General features: G+C 31.3%; 2 protein-coding genes across 2 annotated transcripts; both read left to right on the top strand.

Annotated features, from left to right (window-relative positions):
- Positions 1–1,313: 1,313 nt before the first annotated feature.
- LOC114380307 (ABC transporter G family member 28-like) lies at positions 1,314–5,148 on the top strand. The gene is made up of 7 exons (XM_028339317.1): positions 1,314–2,173; positions 2,470–2,766; positions 3,095–3,586; positions 3,659–3,807; positions 4,091–4,380; positions 4,463–4,602; positions 4,700–5,148. Exons 1-7 carry the CDS (start codon positions 1,314–1,316, stop codon positions 4,854–4,856), a joined length of 2,385 nt encoding a protein of 794 aa, XP_028195118.1. The 3' UTR covers positions 4,857–5,148.
- A 4,182-nt stretch (positions 5,149–9,330) lies between these two features.
- LOC114379325 lies at positions 9,331–16,101 on the top strand. The gene is made up of 10 exons (XM_028337967.1): positions 9,331–9,685; positions 10,199–10,249; positions 11,103–11,219; positions 12,137–12,583; positions 13,166–13,608; positions 13,744–13,843; positions 14,004–14,063; positions 14,603–14,692; positions 14,809–14,928; positions 15,709–16,101. Exons 1-10 carry the CDS (start codon positions 9,632–9,634, stop codon positions 16,015–16,017), a joined length of 1,791 nt encoding a protein of 596 aa, XP_028193768.1. The 5' UTR covers positions 9,331–9,631; the 3' UTR covers positions 16,018–16,101.
- Positions 16,102–18,906: the final 2,805 nt, after the last annotated feature.

The following is an 18,906-nucleotide window of genomic DNA, read 5'->3' as shown; positions in this document are numbered from 1 at the left end:
CTAACCATACTTGTGGTGGGGCAGATATTTGGGCAGATATTCAGAGTAGCGGTGAGGTGTTCTGTTCAGCAGGGTCATTTTGTCCCTCTACAATTGTAAAAAATCCTTGCAATAAAGGGTATTAATATCTATACTTAAACTTTCAGTTTTAGAACTTGACTTTAAATTTATATGTAGCCACTTGGTTTCTCACTGTCTATAACTATATGCTTTTAGTTATAGTACTGTTCTATAAATCTTGCACCTTGTTTTTGCTTATTGTTTGTTCTCTTGTCATTTATATACTACTCTAAATTCCTTTTATATGTGGATTGTAGGTATTATTGTAGAACAGGTTCTACTACTCAGGAACGTAAGTTTTCCAAGTCTATTAATTATTTGATTTCTTTTGTGAATTAAATTTGTTTGTAATCACATTTTTTATGGTTATTCTCATTCTCTATGTTCTTAAGTTTATGAAATTTATAAAATGTGAATGCAGGGGTGACAAAAAAAATTGTATTAGGGTTGTATTACCTCTTGTGACAAAAACAATTTAACATGTTACTCTTAAATTGTATTATGGTTGTATTATTCATTTGATAGTCATCATGCTAATTTTATATGCTATACAACTATATATTTGTTAGATACCATATGGGTGTATAAGCTGATCTGTGTGGCACGATATAATTCTAATAAACATTTCTCTTTTCTCTATTTTTATCTTCTCCAGGTTGTTTCAAGTTGGCATCTTGTGAGCCTAAGTCATCAAATCAAAATATTACTGCATATGGTGTCTTGGTTTTTGTAAGTAATATTTAAACATTTCATTTTAAGAAACATTTCTCATATATAAGTCATTGTGTAGTGTGAACCATGGTATTGTTTTTAGCTCTATTTCAAAATGACTTTTAAGTTGCGCTCTTTATTTTTGGGTTGTATGCTACACATCTTTTGCCAAATAGATTGCCTTTCATAAACATTTTAATGCTACACCTCTTTTGAGTCTGTTTGCTTTGCGAGTTGAGATGCCATGAAATCCAACGCACATTCACTGCAAAAGCAAAAAATGTGATGATTCTTGGAAACGGAGGTTGATGTAAACATATGTTGGGACCGACAAGCAAACTCTTTATTATTATCATTTGTCAATGACAATAATAGAATTTAACTATTCTTTTCTTTTTAATTATAAAATTAACTTTATGTCACTTTTGAGGCAATGGAAAAGTATTGCAGAATTTAACCTTTTTAGATGGAATTTGTAGCATGTTTAATTAAGACTCAAGTCCATTATGGTCCAATAGAACTAACTCTTAGCTTTGATTTCAATGCAGGCTGGCTTGTGTTTTTTGCTTATTATCATATACAATTGTTCTGACCAAGTTCTTGCAACTCGAGAAAAAAGACAAGCAAAATCAAGAGAAAGGGCTGCACAAAGTGTGCGAGAATCACAAGCACGTGAAAAATGGAAATCTGCAAAAGACGTGGCTAAAAAACATGCAGTAGGACTACAGTCACAATTGTCACGTACATTTTCTCGCAAAACTTCAAAGAAGCCAGATTTGAAAGGTGCTGCTTTACCACCTGTTGGTACATCAAAAGGAAAGAAAAAGGACAAAAATAATCTCTCAAAAATAATAAATGACATTGAGGAAAATCCTGATAGTTCAGAAGGGTTTAATGTTCAGATAGGAGATAAAAATGTCAAGAAACAAGCACCAAGGGGTAAGCAATTGCACACTCAAAGTCAAATTTTCAAGTATGCATATGGTCAGATTGAAAAAGAGAAGGCTTTAGCAGAACAAAACAAAAACTTAACCTTTTCTGGAGTAATTTCAATGGCTAATGACATTGAGATAAGGAAGAGACCTACCATTGAGGTTGCTTTCAAAGACTTAACCCTCACTTTGAAAGGGAAAAACAAACATTTATTGAGATGTGTGACTGGTAAATTACATCCTGGTAGAGTTTCAGCAGTCATGGGGCCATCTGGGGCTGGCAAGACAACATTTCTTTCAGCTTTAACTGGAAAAGCAACTGGGTGCCACACAACTGGGCAAGTTCTTGTAAATGGTAAAGAATCTTCTATCAGGTCATACAAGAAAATCATTGGGTTTGTGCCACAAGATGATATTGTGCATGGCAATTTGACAGTGGAGGAAAATCTATGGTTTAGTGCTAGATGCAGGTATACTATATGTTAAGCATTTTATTCTCTTACACGACTTTAGAATTGCGGTTGCGGTGAGCCAGATAACCTTTAGCGGGCAATTGCGAGAAAACGCAGTTGATGCGGCCGCAATTGCAGAGTGTCAAAATACTTTGATGTTGCAGCCGCAATGCCGTTGTGGACCACAATTTAAAACCATGCTACTTTTATTCATAAGTCTAGTAAATAAAATGTTTGTGAGTTTATTGAATACATTTTCTTACTATCAATTTTCTTTTTTCCCTTTTTTTTACTATATTTGTTTGTCATTGTAGACTCTCTGCTGATCTACCAAAAGAAGAGAAGGTGTTAGTGGTTGAAAGAGTCATTGAGTCATTAGGTCTACAAGCAATAAGAGATTCTTTAGTTGGGACAGTGGAGAAACGAGGAATCTCGGGAGGTCAAAGGAAAAGAGTAAATGTTGGATTGGAAATGGTTATGGAACCTTCCCTTTTAATTTTGGACGAACCCACTTCTGGATTGGATAGTTCATCTTCTCAATTACTACTTAGAGCACTTAGACGTGAAGCTCTTGAGGGAGTAAACATATGTATGGTCCTTCACCAACCAAGGTGATTTTCATAATTTTCTTACATATATCAATATGCTTCTTAAGTAAACCCCAAAGATTAGTCTCTGAAATTGTAAGACTTGGTTACTTTAATACTTGATTTTGCAAAATGTCATTTACTTTTGTACTTAATGCCAATAGAAAATAAGGTATAAAAAGATTAAAAGTAAATGACTTTTTTCAAAGTTAAGAGCCAAATAAAGGCTTAGAAGTTTTAGTGGCTAGTCTATTCTAGGTGTTTAATGAAATGTATCCTAACATCTACCGCACAATGATGTCACTTACCAAAAATAATACATTTTTCTTGTTTTTTTTTCTGTGATCTCTAGTTACACCTTGTTCAAGATGTTTGACGATTTTATACTACTTGCAAAGGGAGGTCTTACAGTGTATCATGGACCAGTGAACAAAGTAGAAGAGTATTTTTCAAGCATGGGCATTAATGTCCCTGACCGTGTTAACCCTCCAGATTACTTCATTGACATTTTAGAAGGAATAGTAAAATTAAGCCCGAGCTTAGGAGTGAACTATAAACAACTACCTGTTAGATGGATGCTTCATAATGGGTACCCTGTGCCCATGGATATGCTAGCAACTATGGAAGGAATGGCCGCGCCAAGTGGTGAAGGTTCATCACATGGAGCAGCAACTGCTACACAAAACAATGAGGCACCTTCTTTTGCTGGAGAACTTTGGCAGGATGTGAAGTGCAATGTTGAGATGAAAAAGGATATCCTTCACCTTAACTTCTTAAGCTCAAATGATTTGTCTAATCGAATAACACCAGGAGTGTTCAACCAATACAAATACTTTCTTGGAAGGTAGGTTATGAGATTTTAAGGAATATTTCAAATAATTGTCAATTTTTTATATTTGTTATTGGTTCCTTGCAGAGTTGGTAAGCAGCGACTAAGAGAAGCTAGAACACAGGCTGTGGATTTTTTGATTTTGCTATTAGCTGGCCTTTGCTTAGGAACACTTGCTAAAGTGAGTGATGAATCATTTGGAGCAACTGGTTACACATACACTGTAATAGCAGTATGTAAGTTTCATCTGAATTTGTTGTTGAGGAGTGTTAGTAATACATTCTCTAACACAACTTTTTTAATACTCACATCTTTTACTATTAGTTGAAAATTATTGAAAACCACAAGATTATAAGTGCTACTCATTAAATATAAAGTGAGTACGACATAATGATGTGATTTCTAATAAGTTCATCCAATAATAAAGGGCGTGCTGAAAGAGTGTATTGTTAGTTAGCATTTTTCTCATTATTGTTACCAAGTTACCTATGTTGTCATCTAATAATTCTTTATTATCAGCTCTCCTTTCTAAAATTGCGGCTTTAAGATCATTCTCATTGGATAAGTTGCACTACTGGCGAGAAAGTTCTTCAGGCATGAGTAGTTTGGCTTACTTTCTATCAAAGGATACCGTCGACCATTTTAGCACAATTATCAAGCCACTAGTTTACCTTTCAATGTTTTATTTCTTCAACAATCCAAGATCTTCAGTCACAGATAACTACATGGTTCTGTTGTGTTTAGTCTATTGTGTCACTGGCATAGCTTATGTGTTAGCAATCTTTCTTCAACCAGGTCCAGCCCAATTGGTGAGCATTTAAATCTAGTTCCATTTTAGTTGATGTTGCCATGTCTTACTTTTAGTTACAAGTCATTTGTTGTATTATGCAGTGGTCAGTGTTACTTCCAGTAGTTTTGACTTTGGTAGCAACCTATAGCAGTGAAAAAGATAGCAAATATATAAAATTTCTATCTGACTTGTGCTACACCAAGTGGGCTCTTGAAGCATTTGTAATATCAAATGCTAAAAGGTTTGACTTATGATATATGTTCATTGCTTCACATTGATTTTTATCTCTTGATTTTTTTTTCATATGCTGATTTTTAAGATGATTTTCTCCGATGTAGATACACTGGAGTTTGGTTATTAAGTCGATGTGGTGCACTCTATACTAATGGCTATGATCTTAAACATTGGTACCAATGTTTAGGCCTTCTTATCGTAACGGGAATCATTAGTCGCATGCTTGCATTTTTCTGTATGATAACCTTCCAGAAGAAATAGTTTCAACTGCTTAATCCCTTAGTTTCTTTTTGGACAAATTAAAGATGGTATCTCAAAAAGCTGTGACTGGTGCCCAAGAACTGTGTAAAGCAACATGACATTGGTGTATCTTGGTATGGACAAAGGCTTATTAGAGCAAGTTTAACATTTGATAGGTGTGGATAATGTAGCATTGTACTTCCTTGAAAGATACCCCTTCTCACTAATTGTCATTTTCAACACAATAACTAGTTTCAAATAAGCTTCAACAGTTTTGTGATTAACATTATCATTCACGACTCCATCATTTTGTTTAGTGTAATTTGTAGAGTTTTTAATTGTTCTATCCTTCAATATATGTTTCATGATTATTTTTTTGGGGTAAAAAGCTATTTGTGTTCAGTTGTGAACAGATTACAACCCATTTCGTTTAAAAAAATAATAGTGTACTAGCATCTTAAATTTTGAAGAATGTAACAAATTGTTGGTTTACTATCTCGCTGATTTAAAAAGTTAGAGAAGTTACTAACCTTCTTATAAATGTTCAACTAATGTCTTTTTGTTTTATTCATAATGTTCAGGTAATTTCTTTATAATGCGAGCCATATTTTTGAAATTTATAAATTCTCTGTAATGCTAGCTTTAACTAACTTTAAAAATCATTCCCTATGAATTGAAAGCGGAGACACCCGTTATCTTTTTATCCATGAAGGCGCTTACATAATATGAAGCTAATTAACAAGTTATGAATCATTGAGCATAATTTTGTTTTTGGGTTAACTATGGTTTGTCTTTTTTTCTCTTAAATTTTTTTCAAATTTTCACTTCTGCCATAAAATACAATTAAATAATAATAAAAGTATTGTCATATCATCACTTAACAATAATTTTTTACGGCAAAAATTAAAAAATATGAACAAAAAATCAGTAATTAAGACGGATCAATTTTTTCTTGGAAGATTAAAAATAAAAACTTAAAAAAGTTTAGTGACATAGTTAACTTTTTTTTAAAACGATGTGCTTGAGTTATATATATGTATATATTTATATTTTTAACTAAAGGATAAATATATATTTTACCCAATTAAAAATAGTCAATTTAAATAATTAAATATTTTAAGGAATATAAAATTTGTAAAGAGTTATTTTTTAACTTCCATAAATGATATTTAATTAAAAAAACATTTTTAAAAAATTTGCATGAAAATATAAATTTTAGTTAAAAAAATTCTTATTATCTACGTCCAAGATAAAAAAAAATAAAAAAAAATCGTGCATCACGCAATAAAAAGACTCGTAAGTCGTAACAACATAAGATCTTAAAGCAAAGCATTATAACCCTTGAATGTGTGTGTTAGGATTTAGGAATAAAAGCAAGCAAGCCTAATTGAACAACAACATACCGAGTTGTGAAAATTGGTCTGATCGATAGTTCGGCTGTTCCCATGAAATACAGGTCTGAAAACTATCAAACCTATTTTGGTTTAATATTTTATTCTCTTAAAAAATTTAATAAAATTAGATAAAATAAAGAGAGATTAATTTGATTGACATGAGCCAACAAGTCAAATTAAGCTAAACTGATAAAAGTAATATTTAAGAAATTGGATCGAACTGACTCAATTCACTTTCACACCTTGGTCATTGTGTTTGGTCAAACAATTCATTTTGAGAACTCCAACCATGTAAGATCTTAAAGCAAAACATGATAACATAAATGTGTGTGTTAACATAATTTTCTTTAAGCGGTACATGATCGAGGATAGCTTGATAAGATATAACACAATCAAAATAATATTTTTTTTTATCAGCAAACAAAATAATATAAAACAAATGCTTGAGTTATAATTTTTTTTTATCACGAACGTTATTTTGTCAACAACGAACACTACAAATAAAATAATGTGAAATTTCTTATAATACCCTTAATATTAATACAATTAATATTATTATTATATATTATAAAATGATATATAATACTATATACTTTATTATACATCATGAATTTTATATAATATATGTCATAAATATTATTTTTAAGGGGTAAATATTATGTTATATGTGTTGTAATATACATATTAATATAATATTATATTATACAATATACTAATAGAATATAATGTCTTTTTTATTTAACAAACATAAAAGTTGACGTTTTATATTAAGATGCAATTATTAAACAAGAGTAGCGAAGGGAGAAAAAGAGAGAGGTGGGAGAGACACAAAAGAGAAAAAAAACATAGTTATTTTAAATAAAAATTAATATTTTTATCTTTTAAATATTTTGTATTTAAAAACAAAAAATTATCTCATCCCGTAATAGAAAATTGAGCTTTCATCCTATCTATTTTCATTTGATTTGTCCCATGATTTTTTTTTTTAAAACAAAATGCACCAGTATAAATACATTTACACTGACTAGTACACGTTTCTTTCTCTTATCCCTCCAACAAAGGCCCGTGTATCATTACAGCGTCTTCACTAAGCATATATAGGTTCTTGATGATTCATTTTTTTAAAAAATAAAGTTAACTTAAAAAAGTAAATGAGTCTTCATAAGGCAGCAAAAAAGAGCATTTGTACTCATAAGTATTAACATTAATTTAGTTAGTGCATCAAAATTTGCCACGCAAAGGTTCTCCAAAATCATGTCAACATATAAAGACATTCATCATAAATCAAATACGTGAATTAATTAACGTAAAATTGTTTCAATTTAATTAAAAATCTCGAATTTAAGTTGTGAAATAGTCATCGAGATAATAGAACAAGGTTTATCAAATCACTCACTCATAGTGATTCATTTCAGTTTTAATTTTTCACAACAATCAAACGATAGAAAGAAATAAAGTATACAATTTTTAAAAGCAATTATAGCTAAAGATGTATTTATCACTTGATTATTGTGCTTGGACTCTTAATTGTTATTTTTTTCTTTATATAAAAAAAACAAGAAAAAGAGTCATCAATAAACTTAACAGATGAATATAAAATAATTTTGATTGAATAATAATTAATTTATACAAATATAAAAGGTAAAATTGTAAATTTGGTCTCTTTATTTATATGATCGGAATTCGATTTTGGTCCCCTTATAATTTAATTCACGAATTTAATCTTTCATTTTTTTTTCAATCTCGTTATTTCAGTTCCCGAATTTGAATGTTGACTATTAATCGTTTACCTTGTCTGACATGTGTCACACTTTTATTGGACGTTTACAATTACATGTCGCACTTTATTGGAGGTTGATATTAATGAGGTATACGATTTTCGTCCCCTTATAATTTAGTTCATGAATTTAGTCGCTTAATTTTTTGCAATCCCGTTATTTCAGTCTCTAATCTCGTCAAAATTGGACGTTGACGGTTAATTATTTGTCTTGATCGTCACATGTCACGTTTTTTTATTGGACGTTGATCGTCACATGTCATATTTTTATTAGACGTTAAGTTTATACACCTAATTAACATCAACCTCTAGTAAAGTGCGGCAACAGTCAATGTCTAATAAAAAAATGGCACATGTGAGACAAGGTAAACAATTAATAAGAGGATCAAATTTATAATTTATCAAAATAAAAAAATTGGCCATAAATATCATCGCCTTAGCCAGCTGTGCGGGTAGCATGAAACAATATAGAGCTAGAATGGTCCAAAATCAAAATGAGAGTAAACAGTATGTGACAGGAAAGCATGGGCACCAGGCTCTTATGCGTGGATTATTTTTCCGGTTCATCAACAAACCTAATAAAAAACTGGATCCCTTTGCCTCTCCAATTTTACTTTACTTTTATCTTCTTAATCCTTGATATATGGAACAACATTGTAGTAAAGACGAGTATTAATGATTATAGACATTTATTAAAGTAATAAATTAAATGGAAAAAATTGTGTGATTTTTATTAAATTTAATCATCATTATTTTGACAAAATTAACATTTAATTAAATTGAATTTAATTAACATTTTTCACCAAATTTTAATTACATTAAAAATATATTTAAAATAATATATTAGAAAGTTTCTAACTATCAAGTATCTATTATCATAGTCAATTTCTTTATAATTTCTTTACATATATTTAAGTTTTAAACTTACAAAAAACAAATAATAATACTTAAATTACCTAAGTGATCCAACATAAGTTATTAATATATTGAATTTAAAATTAAATCGTTCAAAATATTACTTCGAATTCGAATTAGTGTATGAGTTCAAACTACAAAGCCACCTTTACATCAGCCAACCAAACAAGAATATATGAAAATTAAAAAACCAAAAACGGAGGAGGAGGCTATCTTTACTTAAAGTCAATCATGAACTTAGAAAGGAACTTAGGATGGGAATGTACCAATAGCATTTCATAACCGGTAGCTAACTCTCAAAAATTAAACCAGGATTGCAAGCTACGCCAAGAGAGAACAAACCAAACACACCACCACCCTCTTCTCTTCTTTTTTTTTCCTTCTTTCTGTGCATGATGTCCCACTCCCACCAGCATCCACAGCCACAACAAAGACTCTTATTATCTCAATGCCTGAACCAACTTCATGAACACCCTGCTGAAAGCTCCTTCTCATCTTCTCAAACACATTACAAAACCAAAATCCCCTTATGTCTTATTCACTCCGAAACAACGTCAACCCCCACACACTCTTTCTTTGGCCCCAAGATTGTGTCATCATCCCCTCACCAACACTACTACTTCCATGAACCTCACAGCCCCTCTTCATTCCCTTGTTGTTTTAATGTCTCTTCAAGGCGTTGGAGTGCCTTCAAGCTTGGTTGCACCTCCATGGACCCTCAAGTAGAACTCTCATCATCACTTCACTCTCCCTCTGAGATCATTGTAAGTCTAATTTCATTTATTAGTATTATTATTTTTATCTGTAAGAATAAAAAACACAGGTACATGAAGTTTATAATAATTGGTGTACTCTGCTAAATTAACTGAGTTAGAATTAGTATCATTGATCATATATATAATGTTCGCTCTTCTTATATAATTAATGTTTGTGAGGAAATTGCACCATATGTATAAGGCATGCGTCACTAAAACTGTTGTTTTGCTATGTGTAAATGTCATGTACTATGTATAAGACGATTAATCCAATTAGTACATGCGTGGTATATATTGAGTGTTTAGAATAAAGACATAGGTGGTTGGTATGTTTTTATTTGCTTTTTTTTGGTTGGGGAGTAAAACTTCTTTAGTTTTTATTGTTACATGCTTCTATTTTGTTCTTGGATAAAGCAATGCACTTGTTTGCATTCAATTTCTCCATTCTGAATTCCATATAACAAAAAAAAATTGTGTTCACGATCTAAAACGCTTTCTCCCCTTCTTTTTCTTTGTTTGCAGAGGAAAAGGAAAATTACTGGGCGGCAAAAGAGAGAGGAACTTGAAAAAGAGGTATATATATTGATACGCACTGCACAATTTGATGGCAAATTCTAATTGAGATGTAGAATCAATGGACTCTTCACACACACACAGCATGAGAATAGCTCTTAAATATTTGCTTAATTTCTTCTAACGCATGTTTTAAACATCTAAAATTCAATTGCTGCATGCTCGTTTCACTCGTTTCAATGAGTCATGATTCAATTCATAGATGATATTTAACTATACATTGATAAGCAAAATTTGTTGTGATTGACATGGAAAATAGTTGAGTTTTTTTTTTCTCTCTTTTCTATGCGTCACTTCTAGTTACGACTGGCGCCAGAATTAGCGAACTCAATGAGTCATGATTCAATTCATTAACTTATTATGTGTTATTTAACGTCAGTCATACCAAAATTATGAAGTACAATATTCTTCTAATCATGGTAGAGCATGGCTCTCTATAGATTTTAGATATACCATTTCTAAGATGATTTATCTGAAACTGTAACGAATACTTTTATGAGCCAATCAAGAAGGGAGTGAAAAGTGTCGCTCTCCTTTTGAAAAAGCTACCACTTGTTCATGATTATGTCAAAATAAAGCAATACTTCGTACAAACTTTGGAACTATAGGTTTGCTATTTTTGCCAATGGAAAGTACGAGCAGTAAATGAGAACCATACCCCTCAAAGACACATCCTTAAGTGGGAAAATTTGTGCATATTCATATTATAGTTTAGATGTTCAACCGATTTGACAATTAAGTGTATGTATTTAATGAGGACAAATTTGAGAATTGCATATTCTTTTCACGGATGTGACATTTCCACAGATAGTGAGAAAATTACATGATTTATTTTAATGTAAATATTAAACAGGTCGCAATGCTTCAAAGGTTGTTGGACCAAGAAGAAAAGTTTCATGAGATTTTGGAGATGGTGCATAATAGACCAAATGGGTCATCGATATCAATTCCCAATTTTCTTCCACCCAAGGTAATATAATTCTCACGTCGATCACAAACCAACAAAAGTTGATTGTTAACTCTCCTCTTTGCTATAATGTCATTGCTTTTCTTTCTCTAGCTAGAGTGGTGGTAGACCTCTTTATTCAAAATTTCATTTTGGTAAGTACGTTGGGCTTATGTGTGTGTGCTTTGGAAGTATCGAGCTAGGGATATGGGCTCAATGTATAGAGCAAGTTAGTCCATTGCGTGCAGGAGGACTCTCATTAAAAAAAAAAAAATTTAAATATGTTTCCATATTGAGTAGGTTTATCATCTCTTCAGTAAAAAAAAAAGTCTATCATCTGTCAAACAAACAAAAAATTAAGTAGGTCCATCGAAGTCTATAACTTCACCAACTGAGTTCCTAAAATGTTACTTGTCTCCATTTTAATATTGTGCAGCTCATTTAAGGTGTATAGAAATTATCCATTAAACTTTTCTAAAATAAAGAAATGAGTAAAGTGAGAAAGTAAGGATGTATATATTGTTCACCTAGGAGTATTAACAACATTATCTCTAACACACATTTTATTATTATTTAAAATTTATTAAAAACTAAAAAATTTAGAAGAAACACTCATTAAATAAGAAGTCAGATTATTTTTTTTATTTTTAATAAATTTTAATTAGTAATAGAGTCTGTATCCAAAAAATGATGATATTAAAGAGTGCATTGTTAATATCTCTAATTGATTATTTGAATTAAAGTTCATAATACATCACCTCAATTTAGGAATCAAATCTAGAAGCTATAAACATAAAGTATATGGAATATATATACTTGGAGTAGCAGGTACTCTAGCATGTGGTTACATTGGAATTTTATAAAGTGGCAGTAGTGAATACTGAATAGTCTTTACAAACATAATACAAAAGGATGTCTGAAGCAACTTGCAATTTGTGCAGATGCGAGAACTCTTAGGAGAGCTAGTCATGATTGAGGGTGAGATAGCGAGACTTGAATCCCAAATAAGTCAACTCCAAGATGGTTTGAAACGTGAACAAGAAATCACCATGGAATCAAAGCCTAAAACGTGGAATCAAGGGAATTTGACCAATTCTAACAATCACTTATCAACTTCACCGGTTCCAAATCCTAGTCCTATTCGCAGAATTTTTCAAGAAAGGATGGCATTTGAAACCAAGGCGTTGCATTTCATAAGCAAAGCTATAAAGGGCGATTATAATCTCAATGACTTCAGTTATAATGACAAGGCAGGGTTTTTTAAAACTTCTGTCGAACAGAAAGAAAGTAAGTTCCAAGATGTGAAATTTCAAGAAAGACTTCCTAGAAAAAATGGGATAGTGAAGCCTCCTTCACCTATGCGTGACCCCCACCATCCATCACCCAAGGTATGCATGCCCATTTTCCCATTCATGTATGTAGCTTTATTTTCCTTGGCCAAAATATGTTTTGGCCACATTACCATAGTGTGGATAAATTTTGTATGGTTCGGGATCATCATGTCATCGGTCTATAATTTTGGTTTTAAGATTTTGAACGTGAAACATAATCAATTTTTTTAATTTATGAGTTAATTATGTGTCACATAAAAATTAATCAAGACCATAAATATGTAATAGTTCCTTAATCATATATTAATTTCTCCGGTGACACCAAAGTAAAAAGGGAAACAAATTTCTTGATGCTCCTCGCAAAGATCAACTTGTGGCTTTCAAAATAAAATCCATCTAAACAAAAAAAACAATAAAAATTTATTCCATTATGGTCGGCTCGGCTACTTGAATCAATAAACATCATTGGTTCAAACCTATGACTTCATGTATATTATCACAGCACCACCACTAGGCCGACCGTAGTGGGTCAAACATCATTTGAATTCTATGGTTACTTCATAAAGTAATATTAAAATTTAAAACTTGGAAGAGATATTGTTGACAACAGTGTGTGAATTTGCTAATTACTATTTTCAGTTGCGGGAGCGCAATCCAGAGATGATGTACTTGGATCTCCCAACCAGATCACTACTGGATCCACTTCTGTCAGAAGAGAATGATCTCAAGTGGCAGCCCAACAAGCTATCTGAGAGCATCATGAAGTGTTTGAATTTCATATATGTGAGACTACTGAGAACATCAAGAGCAATAGAGTTGGAAAAATCAGGGCCAATTTCAAGGTCTGTGCACTCTTCTTTAAGCTCAAGAAGCTTCAGGGTGGATACTGGGTCAAACCCAAAACAAAGCCTCTTGTTGCAAAAGGAATCGAGGCAGCAAGATCCATATGGTATTTTTAACACAGAAGAGTCCATTCCAAGGGACATTGGTCCTTATAAGAACTTGGTCATATTCACCTCCAGCTCTATGGATCCCAAGTTCATCTCAAGTCCATCCTCTATACCATTACTAAGGAAGTTAAGGTATGGCATGGATGATGTGTATATTTACGAGAAAAACCAACATTGACAACTTTGTAAGTTCTACTAGACAATGAAGTGGCACAAGGACTAGTGAAAATAATTCAAAGTAACATTTTTGTTTCTTGTGGTCTACAGGATCTTGATGAGCAATCTTCAAACAGTTGACTTGAAAAGCCTTACAAACCAACAGAAATTAGCATTCTGGATCAATGTGTACAACGCTTGTATCATGCATGTATAGTTGAAATTTCCCTTTTTTCTTTCTTAATTTTCTTTATTATCTTTGTAGTAACATCAGATTAAGTGTTGTTTAGGAATTTGATTCATGACCAATCTGATGAATGAGAATTCTAGGACATGGATCAGGACAATGATTAATGTATTGTTTGTTTCAGGGATTTATCCAATATGGAGTGCCATCGACCCCAGAAAAACTACTTGCATTGATGAACAAGGTACATTAAAAATCTTGATATGGATTTTACTTATCCTGTGTGTGGCCTCTTGGATTCTGCCCTGATTTGGTGACAAGTGCCATAATTAAAAAGAAAAGAAAATTATAATATGATTTTTTTAGAATTTATTTTTTCTAATTTATGAAAAGATAAATAAAACAATTTATTTTTGAGGTTCTTTGTGTTACAAAAAATATCTAATTATTATAGTTTTTTTAAACATTCAAACACATTTTACAAAAATAAGATAAAACATAAAATTCTTTGATGTTGAATTGACTTCCGAATTATAAGGTTGACATGTAGTCAAAAGAGAAAAGAGGAAAAGAAAAGTTGTGAGTTTGATTTTTTTATTAACGCGTTGAGTTTTTAATAAAATAATAATTTTATTTTTAGTGTCTAATATTTTTTAGTTCATGATAAATTAACAAATTTTATATTTGTTTTATTAGGGAACAAACTCAAAAATTAAATATTTATTAAAGATAAAAAATATATTTAAACTTAAAATAAAATTTTTCAAATTTGATTATGTGCAGGCAACCCTCAACGTAGGAGGGAACATAATAAACGCTCAAGCAATAGAGCATTTCATATTGAGGAAACGAGATATTTCTAATGTGAAAGAGGTAAATAATAAAACATGATCAGCTAGTTTTTTCTTGTTCTTTTAAATACAGAAATAACTAAGCTTTAATTTGGTTATTGTTGTTATATCTCCAAAACAATGTGTCTCGTGCTTTAGGTACAGCGAAAGGTTGAATGGGAGGAGAAAGAATCGTTTGTCCGTGAACTTTATGGACTTGAGTTTAATGATCCTAATGTAACATTTGCTCTGTGTTGTGGAACTCGTTCTTCTCCTGCTGTAAGTCCTTTTGAACAAGAACATATCCATGTATTCCTTCTTCCCCTCATAACATAAATTCAACAACTCCCCCATAACATAAATTCAACAACTCTTAGCCCACTTTCTATTATTATCAATTTGTTCTATTAAGTCGGTTTAATTGTCAACAGTACTAGGGAATATATATTAAGAAAGTCTGATACATTTGGTATATATAGCCTCAAACTTGTTAGACTAAAAGTCAATTACTATTTTTGTGTGTGAAAAAGATATTATGAAGATAGACAAATTCTCTTCTAGTGATTTATACTTTCAAAAGAATAGTTTCTAACTACAGTATAGGGCAAAAAATATCATTGATGGATATGAAGAAAGGTACTAAAAAGAATGTGGGGGTGACAGAATTTGCATCAGCATCTCAATTTCAATTCAAATACGGAACCATGTAATACCAAACACAAGATAGATCTTCCGTATAAAATATGAATACATTATATTAGGCTTTACAAAATATTATTTAACTTTCATTCAAAGTTTGCAAAAAAAAAAAAGGCTTAGAAGATTAAAAAAGGCTCGTTGAACACCCCACTGTTATGTCATAATAGATTCAGCAGATTTTTGTATATATTGTTATCTATATCAAAATGCACTTAAGTGAGATTGACACAGATTACTCGTAATCCATTTGTTATTGACAAGTTGATTGAAAATTATCAATCTGATAAAACAAAAAGTATTTTGTTTTTGAGGAAAAAATTTATACTTTCAATTTAAGGGAATGATGTGCACTTGATTCAGGTGAGGATATACACAGCAGATGGAGTTACAGCTGAATTGGAGAAATCAAAACTAGACTATCTTCAGGCTTCAATTCTGGCTACTAGCACCAAAAGAATAGGATTCCCGGAGCTCTTTCTCAGAAACATGCTTGATTTTGCTGTGGACACAGACTCACTGGTAGAGTGGGTATGCAGCCAGTTACCTACATCTGGGACTCTAAGGAAATCAATGGTGGATTGCTTTAGAAGCCACAGTAATGAGAAGCCTTCTACCATTGTTGAAAAGATACCCTATGACTATGAATTTCAGTATTTGTTGACAATATAAATGTACATTTCTTCTTCTTGTTTTTAATCCCCTATAAAACTTTTTTGAGTATACAAAAATATAGAAGAGTTAATTCTTGAACTATCTGGCACTATCCAATATTTCCTCTCTTCATTTATTTGCTAACTTTGGAGAGTCACCACAATCACAATCATGTAATTTTTAAAAAAGAAATACCTTGAAAAGAGTTTGACACTTCTTTTAGTATGTCATATATTGCCATGGTCTCATGGAGAGGTATAATTATTTTGTTACATATAATTTAAGGCCTTATAGTTATTATAGTTTATTATAACAATCTGACTTTTTATTTGAACAAAATTTCTATGCTATGAATATTGACTTATTGACCCACCTTTTTTATTTTGAGAATTTCTATTTCTAATATACCGTATACTGTTACTTTTAGACAATTTTGCTATAGTACATAATTTTAATTTAAATATTTTAATATAACTCGACTACATGTAAATTAAGTTATGCAACTGGGGCAGCGAAAAGTATTACCCTGATTAACCGAACCGGAAAAATACTGCCAATATATTCTTTTTAATACACTCGTTCATATTTCATTAGCCCAATCAACCGCAACTTTTGAACCCAACAAATAATAGATGACAACCCATGGAACGCAGAGAAAGAGGATTATTATGCTAAATACTTTATATATTATATGGTTAATCTATCAAACCTCATCCTTGGGCCAAGGTGAAGCCGCATTAACTGATATTAGGCATTTGAATCATGTACCTCCTATAATATATAATACACTTTTTATTTTATGTGTGTGAATAAAAATAGTTCTTTCATCATGAACTTCCTATTTTGGAATGGTGATTTTGAAGATAATTTTTACCTTTCTGAATGATCATTCTAAAATAGAAATAAGTATTCCAAAATTATTCCAAAAAAGTTATTTCAAGAAGATAAAAATTATCATCTTTTGGAATGATCATTTTAAAATAGGATGATACAAAATTATTTTGAAATGGTCATTTTGAAATTGTTGTTCCACAACAAATGTTCCTCCCCATACCAGAAATCCAACATGCAAAGGAAGGAGGAGGAAGGTGGTGGTGTGGCATCATGAGGAGGGTGTAGGGGTTGCACGGTGGAGGACGAGGTTGCTATCGTCGTGGGAGGGTGAAGGAGGTGGCGTGATGTGGAATACAAGGTCGCATGTGAAGGAGGAGCTGTTGCGACGCGAGTATACTTATGAGGTAAGTGTTGTGGCAGGTATTAGGGCTACAGTAGTTTGAGAGAGGTGTCATAAGAAATTTTAGTCTTTTCAAATATTTATGGGGTGCAGAATTCAAATGCCTATTAATGGCTGTGAGGAAGGCCCACTGTTTCATTCGGGTTGGGGCTATTAATGCATAGTGCGGTTCAGGCGGGGATTTCTCAACACTCAACAGCACCTCTGCCCCGATATTTATTTTTTTGTAAAAATTTAAATCTTATGAATTCTCAAAAAGTTTTTTTTGACAAAATAAATATCGTTTTAATGTCAACCTGATGAGAGCAAAGTGTGACAAGGAACTTATCGTTGTCCTTATAGGACATGACCATTTTAGTGAAAAATGAGTGCCTTCAGGCATGCTTTAGAAATTGGGCCAAATGTCTCTCCCACCGCGTGATTGCTAACCATTACATCTTATGCCTTTATGCTTCAAAATGCATTAGAGATCTCAGTAACTTGGGTGGTAAATTGTATTGGAGTTATATCATAGACAAGACTTATACTTAGTATTGTGTATTTGTCACTTCAATAACTCGTGCATGTATTGAAGGTTTTTTTCCTCTAGGAAAGAGGCTAAACCCCACCACAAGGTCATATTAAAGGATAATACATAATACTATTACAATGAAACTATAACTTTGATTACTCTATTTATTTTATTTATCATTTAAGGTTATGAAAAATAAGGAAAATAAATATTTTTTTTAAAATAATATAATTGAGAAAATATTACTTAATTTTTATTTTAAAATTTTAAAATAACAATTAAAATAAAAAAATTGTTATTCAAAAGTAAAAAATAACAAAAAAAATCATAAAAAAACAAAATTAATTAAATTTATAGATTTTAAAATAAGATTAGTTTTGAAAATTTTAATATATTTTTATTAATTTAAATCATCAACTGATTTCAACATTTTTTATTGAGGTAAATTGATTAAATATGATTTCTAAAAAATAAAGTTGTGGACAAATTTCCTAATTTTACACGAAGAAACACCTTATGTTTCACTTGCTATTGAATTATAAATAACCTTGTAAAAAAACTAATAAAATGTTTTAAATCATTTAATATCCAAATTTAATAGTTTACTTTTTTTCTCTTGGACTAAATTAGAATATATATACCATAAATTATTTTTAATTTAATTTTCCTAACTTAATAAGTATTTTAAATTTTAAATTAATATCCAAATTCTCTTTTAATTGAATTTCAATTTGTAGACCCTTTTCTTTGTTTTAATCCAATTGTTTTTTTAATAGATAAAACATAGATAAGGAAAATAAATGAAAAAGCCACACAGACATCAACACAATAAACCTCCTTTCTAGTAAAAGGGGCGTAAAACAATTTGTTGATGAGGGAAAAGATGAAAAAAAGCAAGAAGTAAGAAATTGTACATAACAAAAACAACGGAAAGTATTGTTGATGCAACGATTGATATCATTTTTTAAGATCTCCCTTGAATTGATTTCGAATAAAGTAAAGCAACACAACGCATGCTATGATGTTTCAACAACATGCCTATATTACATAATTCTCTTTGAAACCCGCTTTGGGTTATATTAGGTTCATGATTGTGATTCGCAACCCCTTTCATTCGTGATCTTAATTATGTGAATGCCCTTGAATTGAAGTGTGACTGTAC

This window comes from Glycine soja, chromosome 12 (assembly GCF_004193775.1).
Source record: "Glycine soja cultivar W05 chromosome 12, ASM419377v2, whole genome shotgun sequence".
NCBI lineage: Eukaryota > Viridiplantae > Streptophyta > Magnoliopsida > Fabales > Fabaceae > Glycine > Glycine soja.
This window is presented reverse-complemented; position numbering and strand designations above follow the sequence as displayed.